This window comes from Cervus canadensis, chromosome 1 (genome assembly GCF_019320065.1).
Source record: "Cervus canadensis isolate Bull #8, Minnesota chromosome 1, ASM1932006v1, whole genome shotgun sequence".
In the NCBI taxonomy this organism is placed as follows: domain Eukaryota; kingdom Metazoa; phylum Chordata; class Mammalia; order Artiodactyla; family Cervidae; genus Cervus; species Cervus canadensis.
The window spans coordinates 22,817,471-22,833,442 of NC_057386.1; the positions used below are offsets into that span (position 1 = coordinate 22,817,471).

The window sequence follows — 15,972 nt, forward strand, 5'->3', positions numbered from 1 at the left end:
CAATAGAGAAACTGTCAACATGTTCTGGCTGTGGTTTGCTTCACCTGCTGATTGTTTCTGCCCCATGACCCAAGAAATGTATGGTGTTTATATTTTTAATTCTTCTACCTCCTGCAGGTGAAAAAAATGACAATACCTATACACATATAGCATAGAGAAAACAAAAATTGGAAACTAAAACACAGATAGTACTATAGATTAAGTTTTAACTACTGGCCAGTCTGCAAATCTGAATTAACACTTCTGCAATCTTCCCTGAATATATCCTACAGAAATATTTGCATATATACACAAAGATGCAGATATGTTCTCTACAGCACTGTGGAAATATTAAAAAAAAAAACTGTAAACAATCTAAGCATCCTTTAATAGGGGAATAATTAAATTTGAAACACTGTACAACAGCTTAAAACAAATATATATATGAACATATACATAGATTTATACGGGAAAGCTTACAATGGTGCGATGTTAAAAAACCAATTTCCATTTTTCTTTTTTTCATTGAACTATAGTTGATTTACAGTAATGTGTTAGCTTCAAGTATATAGCAAAGTAATTCAGATAAACATATATATACTCTTTTACAGATTCTTTTCCAATATAGGTTACTGCAAGATATTGAAGGTAGTTCCTTGTGCTGCAGAGTAAATCTCTGTTGTTTCTCTATTTTATATACAGTGGTGCGTATCTGTTAACCCCATTCTCCTAATTTATCCCTCCCTGCCTTCTCCTTTGGTGACCATAAGTTTGTTTTCTATGTGAGTCTGTTTTCTGTTTTGTAAGTAAGTTCATTTGTATTATTTTTTAGATTTCATGCATAAGTGATATCATATAATAGTTGTCTTTCTCTGTCTGACTGACTTCACTTAGTACAATAATCTCTAAGTCCATTCATGTTGCTGCAAATGGCAATATTTTATTTTATTTTTTTAATATTTATTTATTTGGCTGCACCAGATCTTAGTTGCAGCGTGTGAGATCTTGTTCCCTGACCAGGGACTGAATTTCAGAGCTCCTGCATTGGGAGCTCAGAGTCTTAGCCACTGGACCACCAGGGAAGTCCCTATTTCATTATTTTTATGGCTGAGTAAAAGGAGATCAGTCCTGGGTATTCATTGGAAGGACTGATGCTGAAGCTGAAACTCCAATACTTTGGCCACCTTACGCGAAGAGTTGACTCACTGGAAAAGACCCTGATGCTGGGAGGGATTGGGGGCAGGAGGAGAAGGGAACGACAGAGGATGAGATGGCTGGATGGCATTACCGACTCGATGGGCATGAGTTTGAGTAAACTCCGGGAGTTGGTGATGGACAGGGAGGCCTGGCGTGCTGCGATTCATGGGGTCACAAAGAGTCGGACACGACTGAGCGACTGAACTGACTGACTGAATAATTAGCAGGCTTTCCTGGTGGCTCAGCAGTAAAGAATACACTTGCCAATGCAGGAGACACAGGTTTGATCCCTGGATCGGGAAGATCCCCTGGAGAAGGAAATGGTAATCCACTCCAGCTGATTCTTGCCTGGAAAATCCCATGGACAGAGGACCCTGGTGGGCTATAGTCCATGGGGTTGCAAAGAGTTGGACACAACTTAGAGACTAAACAACAAGAACAATAATAATTAGCAATATTGAGCATCATCTCATGTACCTGTTGGCCATGTGGATGTCTTTGGAGAAATGCCTGTTCAGTTCTACCCATTTTTCAATTGGGTTGTTTGTTTTTTTGACATTGAGTTGTATGATCTGTTTGTATATTTTGGAAATTAAGTCCTTGTTGGTCACATAGTTTACAAATATTTTCTCCCAGTCTGTAGGCTGTCTTTTGGTTTTGTTTATAGTTTCCTTTGTTGTGCAAGTGCTTATAAGTTTGATTAGGACCCATTTGTTTTTGCTTTTATTTCTATTGCTTTGGGAGACTGAACTAAGAAAATATTGCTGCAATTCATGTCAGAATTGTAGCTGGCTTCAGTGGTTGCAGCACACAGGCTCAGCAGTTGCAGAAATGTTTTGCCTATATTCTCTCCTAGGAGTCCTATGATGTCATGTCTTATATTTAACTCTTTAAGCCATTTTGAGTTTTGTGTGTGTGTGTGTATGATGTGAGGGAGTGTTCTAACCTTATTGATTTACATGAGGCTGCCCAGCTTTCCCAACACCACTTGCTGAAGAGATTGTCTTTTCTCCAATGTATATTCTTGCCTCATTAGTTAAAGATTAATTGACCATGTGTTTATTTCTGGGCTCTCTATTCTGTTCCATTGATCTATATGTCTGTTTTTGTGCCAATACCACACTGTTTTGATTACTGTAGCTTTGAGTATTGTCTGAAGTCTGGGAGGGTTTATGCCACCAGCTTTGTTCTTTTTCCTCAGAACTGCTTTGGAAATTCTGGATCTTTTATGGTTCCATATACATTTGGATTATTTGTTCTAATTGTGTGAAAAATGTCATGGATAGTTTGATAAGGATTGCACTGAATCTGTAAGCTGCTTTGGGTAGCATGGCCATTTTAACAATATTAATTCTTCCAATCAAAGGTCATGCGATGTCTTTCCATTTCTTTGAATCATTTTCAATTTCCTTTACCCATGTTTTATAGTTCTTAGTACATAGGTCTTTCACCTCCTTGATTAGGTTTATTCTTAGGTATCTTTTGTACACAATTTTTTTAATTCATTAAAAAAATTTTTTGGTTGCACTGGGTCTGCATTGTTGTTTATGGGCTTTCTCTAGTTGCTTCTCATTGTGGTGGCCTCTCTTGTTGTAGAGCATAGGCCCCAGGTATGCAGGCCTCAGTGGCTGCAGCATGTGGCTCTAGGACACAAAAGCCTCAGTAGTTAGAGCACACAGGCTCCGTATTTGTGGCTCACGGGCCCTGGAGTGCGTGGGCTTTAGTAGCCACACCCACAGGCTCGAGGGTGTGGGTTCAGAAGTTACAGTGCACGGGCTTAGGTGCTCATGTGGAATCTTCCTGAACCAGGGATTGAACTCGTGTCCTCTGCACTGGCAGGCAGATTCCTATCCACTGCACCACCATGGAAGTCCCTGGACACAGTATTAAATGGGATTGTTCTTTCACTTTCTTATAGTTCATTGTTAGTATAAAGAAATGCAAAAGATTTCTGTATATTAATCTTGTAATCTGCTACCTTGCTGAATTCACTTAATAGTTCCAATGGTTTTAGTGTGGCATCTTTAGGATCTTCTATATATCATATCACATCATCTGCATATAATGACAATTTTGCCTCTTCCCTTCCAATTTGGATACTTATTATTTCTTTTTCTTTTCTGATTGCTGTGCTAGGTCAAGTAATCTATATTCTTCTATGTTATACAAATATTCTACAGTAAAAATATATTCATAAGTTATTTTTGTAATTAAAAAATACACGGACCATAACACCTACCAGAATACCTAAAAATAAAAAGACTACAACATCAAGAGTTTGTGAGGAACTGGAGTAACTGTAATTCTCATATACTGTTGGTGGGAGTATAAAATAGGTTATGATCACTTTGGGAAACTGGTTTCCAACAAAATTAAATGTATTCATACCATATGACCCAGTAACTCTACTCCTAGATCTTTATTCAGGAGAAATGAGTGTTTATGTTACAAAAAAAGTTATACAAGAATTCTCAAAGCAGTAATCATAGTATAATCATAGTAACCCAAAACTGAACAATTCAATTGTTCATCAGAAGAAAAATGAATAAACGAACAATGAAATATTCACACAAGGGATTACTACTTAGCAAAAGGATAGATAAATGATACACAGAACAACATGTATGAATCTCAAAAACATTGTATTGAGGACAGACACAAAAGAGATCATACTGATTTATGAAATTCCAGAACTGGAAAGGAACTTTATTGGGAGATGGAAATGTTTATGTCTTGATGTGAGTTGTACTCACACAAGTGTATACATATATGAAAGTCATCCAAGTTGTAACACTTAACACTAGTACATTTTATATACATTAATCTCACCTTAATAAAGTACTGGGAAGGAAGAAAGGAAGAGGGGGAGGGATCAATGGATGAAGAGGCTCACACAAAGAGCTATCAAAAAGGAAAATTTCTTTTAAACGGAGGGTGATTTTAAGGAAATTTATTACAATGCAGTAAAGAGAGACTGTCTGTAACTTTCTAAGTACCCAGGACACTTCTCATATTTGATTTATAATATACAGTACCTTAATTAATTCCAACTTAACTATCACATTGGTGTAAGTATATATAAATATATGCCATTGGATACATTTTAGTAAAGCTCCTATTATGTGAATAAAAATTTTATTTTTCCCATAACATACTAATATTAAATATCAACAATGTTAGAAGGAGATCCTAGATGAAAATTTAAGTAATTCATAAATAATTTTATCAAAGCCATAAGCTTTCAGGAAGGCTTGCTCTCTGGATGCTAAGACCACTCTGTTTCTGAGCCTACATCTGTCCTATCTTCCATGTAAAAACTGGATAGTAAAATTAAACAGTGGAACTCAAAGACTCCAAACCTGAAAAGCCATCTGTTATAATCACCTAACCTATAATGCAGCACTGGCAAACCAGAAAAGCAAGCAGTGAACTTGGAAACACAGGGGAAATAAATATGAATAAATGTAGCAGAAATTATAGGATTTCTGTACAGTGTAACGGTTCATAACGTGAAAAATTAGATCTATTATAGTTATGTCAATATGTTAAGATTCTCTGATAATGGTAGAACTTGAAATTTATCTTATTTTTTCTATATTTAAAATGATTAAAAATTGTTTAAGTATTATACTTATATAATGAGGTAAAAACTTTATTCTCTTAATAGCATTAGAATTCCTCTTAGGAAGAGAATCACCATTGTTTAGCAAAGTAACTTATTTCTCTCTGTGTGTGGGTGTTGGTGGGAGCCTAAACCAATAAACAGATAGTGAAACTACCTTTCCATGTGCCAAGAGAAAAAAAACTTTTTTTTGGTTTGTTTTGCTCCAGACAGGATACAGGGAGAAAGTGCCAGTGAGAAAGCATAAGGCTGAGAACTACATCAGGTGAAAGGCCAGAGGGCACTGTCTTATGCCTGGATTGGCAGGAGTTTAGGAACAGGAATGCCTAATATTCAATATGAAGTCTTTTGCATAATTGCCATGGAAACCCTTCCTCCCTCTCCCTGTACCCCCTGACTCTGCAGTGATGTTTTCTACATTCACAGGGACTTCATGTGGACAGGCCTTTGTGGAAACTGAAGACAAGGATATATGTCACTGCCATAGTTTCTCAACCCTGGCACTACTGACATTTTGGGCTGGATAAGTCTTTGCTGTGGGGCTGTCCAATGCATTGTAGGAAGCGGAACAGCATCACTGGCCTCTACCCATTAGGTACCAATAGCACCTTCCCTAGTTGTGACAACAACAAAAATGTCTCCAAGTGTTGCCAAAAGCCCCCTGCGGGACAAAACCACTCCATCTGGGAACCTGGAAAGAAACGTAACCTTGAGAATGCACACCCCTTGAGAGTTCTTCAGATTTTGAGGAGATATTTGGGCTTCCACAAAGAGGAATAGATCTTGCCTAGAGCTCGGAACTCCCTCATAGCTCAGTCGGTAAAGAGTCTGACTCCTATGCAGGAGACCTGCGTCCAATCCCCGGGTCGGGAAGATCTCCTGGAGAAGGAAATGGCAAGCCACTCCAGTATTCTTGCTTGGAGAATCCCACGGACAGAGGAGCCTGGCGGGCCTCAGTCTATGGGGTCGCAAGAGTTGGACATGACTGAGCAACTAAGCACACACAGCACAGAATTCAAAAGGCCTGGGCAGCCCAGCTAACATCTAGGACATACCCACAAGGAAACTATAATATTTCTACCAATTAAAAAAATTCTGCTTATTAAAACAGAAACATGGAGAAGGAAATGGCAACCCACTCCAGTATTCTTGCCTAGAGAATCCCATGGACAGAGGAGCCTGATGAGCTACAGTCCACGGGGTCGCAAAGACTCGGACATGACTTAGCGACTAAACAACTCAGGCTCTTCAGGTAATTTCATTGTTAGTAACCCGATGTTAGAATGTTTTCTACTCTTTTTTTGTGTGTGTGTGTTCCAGTTGAGACAGAATCTCATCAAATCCCGACATCTCTCCTCGGAAGAGAATGTCATAGGCCAAGGGCATGGGCAGGGCTTGAGGAGAGGGCAGCTATTAAATGGAACTCTCTCTGTGTTCATTCTTGTTGTATTGAAGTTAAGAGGCAAGATGACTGGCAGTGGGATTCCTTCTCAGGATCACATTTGCTGCCACATTAGTTAATATCAGAGCACTTTAATCTAAAGGATGATACTGTAACTTGATTGAACTAATTCACTTTTAATTATCGATAGCTATTTTACTTAATACCCTCCTACATACTGGGTACCACTGTAAACCTCTCAGACGACTTGTTATTTTTGTAGCACTACGAGATTTATTTACACTCCTATAAAGAGAACTGGATGTTCACTTGGAAAAAAAAGACAGACAGAAGGGAAAGATTGAACTTTTTTTTTCAACTGAGAAATAATGGAAAAATACTATTTACAGAAACACACATGCGTACAAAGCACTCTATATAACAAGGTAAGGAACACATGTCTTTCTTAAGTTAGCAAGGAAGCTAACTTCCTCTTTCCTTCCTCCAAAAAGTTCTGATCTAAGGAAGGAAATGAAGAACATCCTGAAAGAACCTCTACAAACCTCCTCTAATTTGGAGGAGCAAGGATGAACCACTGACCCAAGCAAAAGGCCTGTAAGTTTTCCTGTGGTGAAGCAGCTGCAAGAAGAGAGATCAACAGGACTTCCTCAAAGAAAAAAATTTTTTTCTAATTTTATTTACCAAACATATGGTGTGTAATACATTCTAGATATTATTCTAACTTCTTTTCAAATATTTAGTCCTTTATTTCTTATAAATTCAATGAGATAGGAACTTCTCTGGTGGTCCAGTGGCTAAGACTGTGCTCTCAATGCAGGGGGCCTGGCTTTGCTCCCTAATCAGGGAACTAGATCCCACATGCTGCAACTAAGAGTTTGCATACAACTAAGAGTTGGCATGGACTTCCCTGATGGCTCAGATGATGAGCGTCGAATAGATGCTTTCTGACTGTGGTGCTGGAGAAGACTCTTGAGAGTTCCATGGTCAGCAAGGAGATCAAATCAGTCAATCCTAAAGGAAATCAACCCTGAATATTCATTGGAAGGACTGGTGCTGAAGCTGAAGCTCCAATCCTTTGACCACCTGGTGAGAACAGCTGACTCACTGGAAAAGACCCTGATGCCAGGAAAGAGCAAAGGCAAGAGGACAAGGGGACGACAGAGGACAAGATGGTTGGATGGCATCACCAGTTCAATGGGCATGAGTCTGAGCAAACTCCAGGAGATGGTGAAGGACAGGAAAGCTTGGCATGCTGCAGTCCATGTGGTCGCACAGAGTCGGACATGACTGAGAAACTGAACCAAACAACAAAACTTACCACAAAGAAAATATACAGGATCTATGAGAAAATATTAACCTTCAAAAAGAAAAATATCTTGAAGAACTAGAGAAAATGTCTCCCTCTGAAGTAGCCTTATTATTAAAGAACAGAAATGTTTAAAAATTTTCTATTCATATTTCTAACAACATCCAAAATGTCATTATGTCTATAAGCCAGATTTACAGATGTAATGAAAACAAAACAATGAATGATGTGGAAAGAACACATGGAAATTTTTTAAAAATAAATGCTGAATTTAAAACCACAATAGAATCAGTGACAGATGAGACAATAAAAGAGATGAAACACAGAGAATAAATCAGGGGCCCAATATATTTATAATATAAACCCTGGTATAACAGAATGAAAGCAATGACAATAGAAAAAGCTTTCTCATGTTAAAGAGCTTAGACTATAGATCAAAAGGGTTCACTATACACCAGGCAAAAATAATCAAAAAGTCTAACTTTGAAATGATCCAGTGACATTTTTGAGAGCAAAGAAAAATATCCTATAAACATGCAGGCAGGCAGTGGGAGGGATGGGTTATAAAATAAATACATCAGGCTGGCATCAGATTTCTCCTCCACAAAATTGAAGACCAGGAGATATGGGTAAAACTTTGAGAGGTTAAGTTGAGAGGAAGGGAAAGGAATGGATCCTAGAACCTCATCCCCACAGCTAAGTTTATATGAAACTAGATAGACACATACTCAAACTCAGAGGCACTCAGTAAGTGTAGTATCAAAGTCCCCTTCCTGAAAAATCCACTCAGCATCATAGTCTCAATCGTCATCTACTAGGGCTTTCTGCACCACCCAATACAGCAGCCACTGTGGCTACTGAGTAGCTGAAATGTAGCTAGCATAATTGAGGAACAGATTTTCTTTGGTTTTAATTTTTGATAATTTAAATGGCTACATGTGGTCAGTGGTTACCCTTCTAGCAAAGTCTAAATATCTAAGAGATAAAGAGCTCAAGAATGAAAAAGCCATGGTACAAAAAGTTCATGGTACAATGAACAAGTTAAACAAAAATATCATTGTATTTCATTAAATATAAACTATCCAAAAAAATCATTATAGCTGTGGTTTTAAATATTATGCAAATACCAAAATAATTCTTATAACCTAATATTCACAATAGAAACATTAATAATTCTGAGCCTAAAATCTCAGATTATATAAGCCATTTCACATTTCACACTGGAGGAAAGAGTAGGAGGTACTGTTTCATTCTTAACATTGCTAATCAAAGGGACATGGTTCATTTTGTTTGTTTTTTTAACTATAAGGATAAAACTATCAGTGGAATAAAACTAGGATGTATAACTTTAAAATCACTCAAAAGGAAAAAAAAAGAACGTGAGTGATCTAAGAAGATGCTCAGGTGACCACAGCAAGTGAAAAACAGTAAGTGGAAAAATCAGTATACAAAACTATACACACAATATGTCCCAACTTTTAAAGTCTGTTCAAATAATAAAACCTGAAAAATATGCATGGAAATTTAACAGTTGTTGACTATGCTGCTGCTAAGCCACTTCAGTCGTGTCCGACTCTGTGCAACCCCATAGACGGCAGCCCACCAGGCTCCACCGTCCCTGGGATTCTCCAGGCAAGAACACTGGAGTGGGTTGCATTTCCTTCTCCAATGGGTGACTGTTTTCTAAATCTTCTACATGAGCAATACTATTTTTATAACAAAAAATTTAGCATAAAAAAGAAATAAGGGACTTCTCTGGTGGTCCAGTGGTTAAGAATCTGCCTTCCAATACAGGGGATGTGGGTTCAATCTGTGGCTGGGGAACTAAGATCCCACTTGCAGCAGGACAACTAAGCCTGTACCCCACAGTTAGCCTGAGCATCACAAATGAAGGGCCCGCACAGCCAAAAAAAAAAAAAAATTAGTTAAAAAAAAAGAAAGAAATAGAAGTATAGTCACATACATTTCAGAATTTAGCCAAACAGTATTGCCATTTATCCAGAAGACAACCCAGTATAAAAAAATTAAGCAAAAAAGACTGTTAGCAGCCAATGCATAAGTCGCAAAGTGCAGACCTAAAGTTTGGGTATCATGTTCATCAAGAGAGACCTTCATGTTTTCTTTTACACATATCTTAATTCCAATGAACTTAATTATCTAATGTTTCTAGAGCACTGGGGATACAGATACACTGAGAACAGTACAAAGTGATAGGCCTGGTCTAACTGTAGGAAACAATGACAGAAATTAAAATATAAAATGGACACAGACATTCACAAAGCAGTCCAGTGGCAATTATGGCAAAAACATCCCTAAATAACTTAATATATCTCTATAAAGTATGATAATTTATATTCACTATAACTCGGAGTTAAAGTGTTCAGAGGAGGTCCTCTTGCATGCAGACTGGTTGAGGAAGTGTGAAAAGTTTCTATAAAATCTGAGAAAAAATTTGATCACAAATGTTTATAATAAAAATAGTGCTTAAAGAGAACATCTTCAGCTATCCAGCACAACTCACTCCTGCAAGTACCACAGAGTTGGAATTTTACTATATTGAAAAAGATTTTATGGTTGGCTACATCGACCAATACAAATCTGGAATGAAATGATTAATGACTTCTTTCCAAGGAAGTTTAAAACAAGTAACTATAGGCATATCAGAATCAGCATTAACGCAGCAATTGCTACTAAATGCAGCTGAATTGTGGATGTTATTTTGGCTCTGATCCATGTTTGAGCAGGATTTAGGTACCTTGTAGATACTTATTACCTGTTAAAGTCAGTAAGCTCCATTCCATCACACAGGACAAATTATGAACTAAAGAAATATTTATTCTATTTCCTTTACACGTGTCTCTTGTGCTGCTGACTTCAAAAGTGATATTAGAAAGACAAGGAAGAAACTGATTATGTTTGTATCTATGAAACAAAGACTATGCAAACTGTCAGCACGCCATTGTTTTTGTTTTCAGCGTGGTCATCACAACGCAAAAACAAAATGATAACTTGTACTCCTGAAGCCTGATTATTTGAAAATAGACCTCAATATTTCTTCCTCTTTCAACAAGGCAGTAAATGTCCTTCACTTTACTTATCTACAAGGTACTTATTTGCTGAAATGGACTAGTTACTATTTCTCTATGAGAGCCTGACAGAATCTGAGGAAGATGGTTCCTGAGTTACTCTAGAAATCTCTCACTGCTTTGATATTTGCCCAAAATCAAAGAAAGCACTGAGAAAAAAAAAGGAAAAAAAATAAAAAAATAAAAATCCCCACCTTCCACACATCTCTAGTACTAGAAAGAAAAAAGCACAATCACAATACTGGTTAATGGTCCTTTGGAACTCTGACCTCTCCAACCTTCTATTTGTCCTTTGTTCCTTTTCCTTTTAAATAGCCTTACTGGTGGTTTTATCCTGATTACAAAAGTAATACCTGGTCATTGTCACGGTTCAAACAACATGAAGATGTATGAAATAAAAGTAATAACCTCTCTCTCCCCAATCTTCTCTTTCCCCTCCCTAGAGAACCAATTTAGGAGCTTGGTGTATATTCTTTCTTACTCCTTCTTAGGCTTACACAAATATATATCAAATATGGGGTATTTTGGGGGGGGGGTTGTTTTCAAACAAAAATGGTATGTTATTTACACTGTTGTACATCTTGCTTTTTAGTCTCAAAAATACGTTATCAACACCTCCCAAGCCAATATATAAAGATCCACCTCACCCTTTTTAACGGTTACAAAATATTCCATAAGATGGATGATTCCATAAGATACCATCGCCTGACTTCTCCCAACTCATAGGCACTTACTATGCATCCTGGTACATATACTTTGGGCTTCCCAGATGATTCAGTGGTAAAGAATCCACCTGCCAATGCAGGAGAAGCAGGTTTGATCCCTGAGTCGGGAAGATCCCCTGGAGAAGGAAATGGCAACCCACTCCAGTATTCTTGCCTGGAGAATTCCATGGACAGAGGAACCTGATGGGCTTATACAGTCCATAGAGTTGAATACAACTTAGCGACTAAAACAAACAAACAAAAATATATACTTCATGTTCTTTACTTTCAGTAACACAGATTCCTAGGAGTGGAGTTTCTTGGTCAAATGCTTAAAATTTTCTCCTTAAACAAAATTAATTTTAGACCTTCAGCATTTCTGTTCCCTTCTTCATTATGCAAAATCTGGCATAAACCTTTCATAATGCTTTGCATATCTTATTTTTCAAAGCACACACATTATGTCAAAAAACGCCCCTGTCATTTATGCTCTTGTAGTTATAAATAAATAAATGCTAAAGTTATGGCTGTGATGGCCAGCATTAAATCACTGTGCAAATGCTTATGCCTTGGTTTATGAAAGTAGTAATTCATTGTGGAAACTCCACCCCCACAGCCTGTGGCAGCACTAAAGTGGCAGCCCTCTCACCCTATGACTCCCTCCACTCAGTGACAATATAGAGATCAGAACCTACATATTTTCTAATTGTCAGCAGTTAACCTTAAAAAGTGTGTGGGGGGGTGGGTGGGGGAAGACAAACAGCAACAGATGATAAATTGACAGCCATTATGGGTTTCTAATATTTACAAGCTATTTGTAGTACAGTGAATAATTCTGTTGGTCTACAACAGAGAGTGTGTTCCATAAAAAACAAAACCTACAACCAATATGTTGCTATGATTACACAAACCTTTCAAAAGTATATTCTTCAAACATTTTTCAATAGAATTATTGGTTGAATTCCACTTTCACATTTTTCTCTCTACTTCAGATTCAGACTCTAATTACACACTTCAAAAATGGGGGGGCCTTAAAGTAATACATTAACCAACACAGCTCCTTAGAATTTAATCTTGGACTGTTCTATATATTCCAAAGACCCGAGCACCAACAGAGATTGTTAAGACACAGCAAGTTTGATACAGAAGTATGTGACATGCAATTAATCTCCATTCATACTCTGCTCTACTTGTCAGCAAACAAAGGTTCTGCTTTAGGAGGAGATCTGAAGACTTCAATTAAAAACAGTCAGCTAACAAGAAAATAATCTAAACTAAAGGAAGGTGGCAGGTGCAGAAATGAGTTGTTTACCAAAGTGTCAGTTTTGAACAATAAAGAACTGCACATCAAAAATGCTGAAGAAGTGGATGTCATTGTAAGCCTCTGAAAATAAAAAGGAATTTTCTATCAAGGCTGTAAACAAAATGTAAGTATAGTTTAACTAGTTTGTAAAACAGGTTTCTTCTCAACAAATGACAAATTCTCAATAAAAAGAATCAGTTTATATCTTTAACTGCAAGGCAGAATGAAACTTTTTGCCACAGCTCCTTCTCTCCTGGAAACCAGACACAGTACAGACTCTCTTTACATTTGGAATTACTGAGCCAACAGCAGACGGAAAGGCTGGATTCCTTCTAGACATCCAGATGATGCTCTTTTACCCCGCAAATACTTTTCTATTCTGAAAATTTAGATTCACTCAGGTCGCAAGCAAAATAAATTTTGGAAACTTAACCTCATAAGAAATACGTAGCTGACAAATTTTATGGAAGCAACCCAGAATGGAAACAGCGCTACAAACAGACTGAAAAGACTTGCCAAATATTTGATTAGGAGGCATTTATACCAAGATAACATGGTAATGGAGATATAAAACCAATTAAATTGAGAGAAACTGGAAAAAAACAAAAATACTGCTTGCCAAAAGTATGACCTGCCCAAAACAGGCCATCTGTTAAGTATGTGTCAAAAATGTCACATCGATGCCAAAAGGCTTAATTCTGAGCAGTTTCCTCCTGGGACCCTTATGCAAACACAGATTCCAGGTCCCCATCCTTCCAGGAAGGTCAGTTACAGGAAAAGCAAATTATTAATACTTTTTCACCAGGAAAAGTGGGAGGCAAGCAGATCTTGCCCCTGAGCAAAAAGTGTCTCTGGAGTGTTACAGCGGGACGTGTTGAGTGTTTGTGAGTATGGCCTTAACTCTTACAAGGACCGATGGCCTCTACGGTTTGAGGGTGAACACACCGCAATGGGGCACTTCTAGAAAGGGAAGAGATGTAACACTGGGATCCGACCCCCCGGGGCAAGAGGGAGGTGCAAGAACGAGTCTGCAGGCGGGTGAAGGGGGCCTGAGGTCTGGGTGGCCAGGCCTTGGCCGACAGGAGCCCAGGAGCCCTAACAGCCCCGTGAGACCGTGGGGAGCTCTAAGCGGGAAGGTCAGGGTCCCCTGTGAAGGGGCAGAGTCAGGGCTGGAGAGGGGCCAGCGCATAACCCACAGACGCAGGGCGTCCTGAAGAGAAAGGGACAGGGTGAAGGCCAGCCTCGGCGGCCCGGGGACCTTGGACCCGGCCAGAACTTGCTGAGAAGCCGGGAGGCTAAGTGGGAAGGTGGAGACGCCTTAAGGAAAAAGAAAATGTGTTACTCGGAGTGAAAGGGACCCCTGAGCGAGGGGTGAACAGCTGGCTCTGCAGAGCCAGGACTCCGGCAGCAGCCTCGAGGTTCTAGAAGGCGGGAGGGAGCCGACGGGGAAGGCCGGCCTTGGGAGCCGCTGGCGTCTCGGCTGCTGCCGGCTCGGCACGTGCGACTCCCGGCGGGCTCGGCGGCGCCCGGGCCAGCGGGGCGTTACCTTCCAGGAGCCAAAGGATCTCCTCGGGGAGGGCGGCGGCGGCCTGCATGTGGCGGGCGGCGGGAGAGGGCCGGACAGGCGGGCGGGCGGGCGGCTGCGGCGGCACCTGGCCCTCAGTCGCCGGCGCCGCGGGGCCGAGCCGCAGGGCGGGGCGCGCTCAGGAAGCGGCGCGCGGCGGGCGGGGCGCCTGGGCGGCGGCGACACCTGTGCGCGGGGCCCGCGACCCCACGCCCGCGCCCCAGGGAGGAGGCGCCCGCCCCCCGGCCCCCATTCCCTGTCAAAACAAAGACGCGACGTGACTCCAGGCACCTCGCCCCCGGGAGCTCCCCATTCTAAGCTCCGGACCGCGGGCCTCGCCGGCAGGTGGAGAAGCCACCGTGGGGCCGAAATGAGGCGTAAGGAGGCGGAATCCGAGGACAGGGTCAGCCCCCGCCAGGCCGGGCCGCAGTCATTCCCCACCCAGTTCGCGCGTCCAAGCCCGGAAAACCAGGGCAGAACCGTTGGTCAGGCAAACCAGGACTGTTCGAGGGAGTGATCATAAGTCCCAATAAATAATCTCAAGTCACCAACTTTGGGGAAAATCAAAGCAGTCCCGCTGCAATGGAAACAGGGAGGCAAAGTATCCCTTCCTCCCTAAGGCTGAAAGGATGAGAGGAAAAAGAAGCGGTAACCCAGAGAGAAAGCTAAGGGAGAGGGCATCCAGTGCTTTCCCTGTAAGAGTTTAAAACGGAGGAAAGTGAAGGACAAGATAACTGAAGTGGGCTTCCTTCTCATTCAGAGTATGTAGGTGTCAGGTGTCCTAGGTGTGATATGGCCCTGTGGGTAAACAGGACCACTCTGTATTATTTATCACAACTTCTGTGAATCCACAGTTACCTTGAAGTTTTTTTTTTTTTTTTTTTTAAGTATAGGGCAAGTATCATGAAAAAAGTATAAAGTGCCATGGGTGATACAAGGAGGGAGATGAATACAAGAAAAGGAGGGAAATGTGTGTGGGGTTTAGTGGTGCATGTGGCATTTGAGGTGGCTTTGAAGACACCACACTTTGAAGGGGCAAGGGGGCAGGTGGAAGGACCAGAGTAAACAAAGATGGAAAAGCCTTCTCCTGCTTAAAGACAGCTTCTGGATGGTGTAGGGAGATTACAGTTGTCAAGAAAAACTGAAGTTCTATTGTGAAGGAACTTGAAAGAGGGAGGATTCTGAACTCATTTGAGTGGACATTGGGAGCCACAGACAAATTTTGAGATGGGGAGTGAGCTAACCTGAGCCCCTGCACATCTCACTTCACCTCTATCAGTTTCCTTCTTTGTAAAAAATAGTTTCTATTATCAGATTCTATGTACACTAGAATATGTGGAAAGGACTGGGAATAGTAAGAGAAAGGAAACAGAGAAGATGGGTGAAGTGGCTTTTACGGTAGCCTTAGGGGAAATAATGACAGAACAGTGGATATGGGGATGGGGGTACGGAGAAACTGTTCAGAGGACTCCTGGAAGCAGTTCCTGCCTCCAGGCATAGCTTCCCCTCCAGAGATACAGTTTCAAGCTTGGGGGCTTGATCCTTTAAGGGGTCCAGCGACTTTGAGCCATCCATACATCTAAGTGCCGCACCCAAAGAGGAATGATGCCTTGACTCACATGACTCACCTACCAGTTGCAGTAATTGTGGTGGAAGTGTAGGGAACAGAGGCTGGCTAAAGTCTCTGGGGAATCTGGCCCCTGTTGCAAGGCGTCGTAGCCCTGGGAAAGTTAACATGGGCAGGCTGCCTCCTTCAGGCTCCAGAGTAAGACCAGTTCCCCACTGGGGCATTTTTCCCACACGCACTGC

The 15,972-nt window shown here is 40.6% G+C and overlaps 1 protein-coding gene across 2 annotated transcripts in view; it reads right to left on the minus strand.

The window, feature by feature from the left end:
- SKAP1 (src kinase associated phosphoprotein 1) overlaps positions 1-14,296 on the minus strand; it is a 291,789-nt gene extending 277,493 nt beyond the window's left edge. For both annotated transcript variants that reach the window (XM_043470440.1, XM_043470435.1), the window contains exon 1: positions 14,146-14,296. In XM_043470440.1, coding sequence (XP_043326375.1) covers positions 14,146-14,194 — 49 coding nt within the window. In that variant the 5' untranslated portion in view covers positions 14,195-14,296. The remainder of the gene's footprint in view (positions 1-14,145) is intronic.
- Between the last annotated feature and the right edge of the window lie 1,676 nt (positions 14,297-15,972).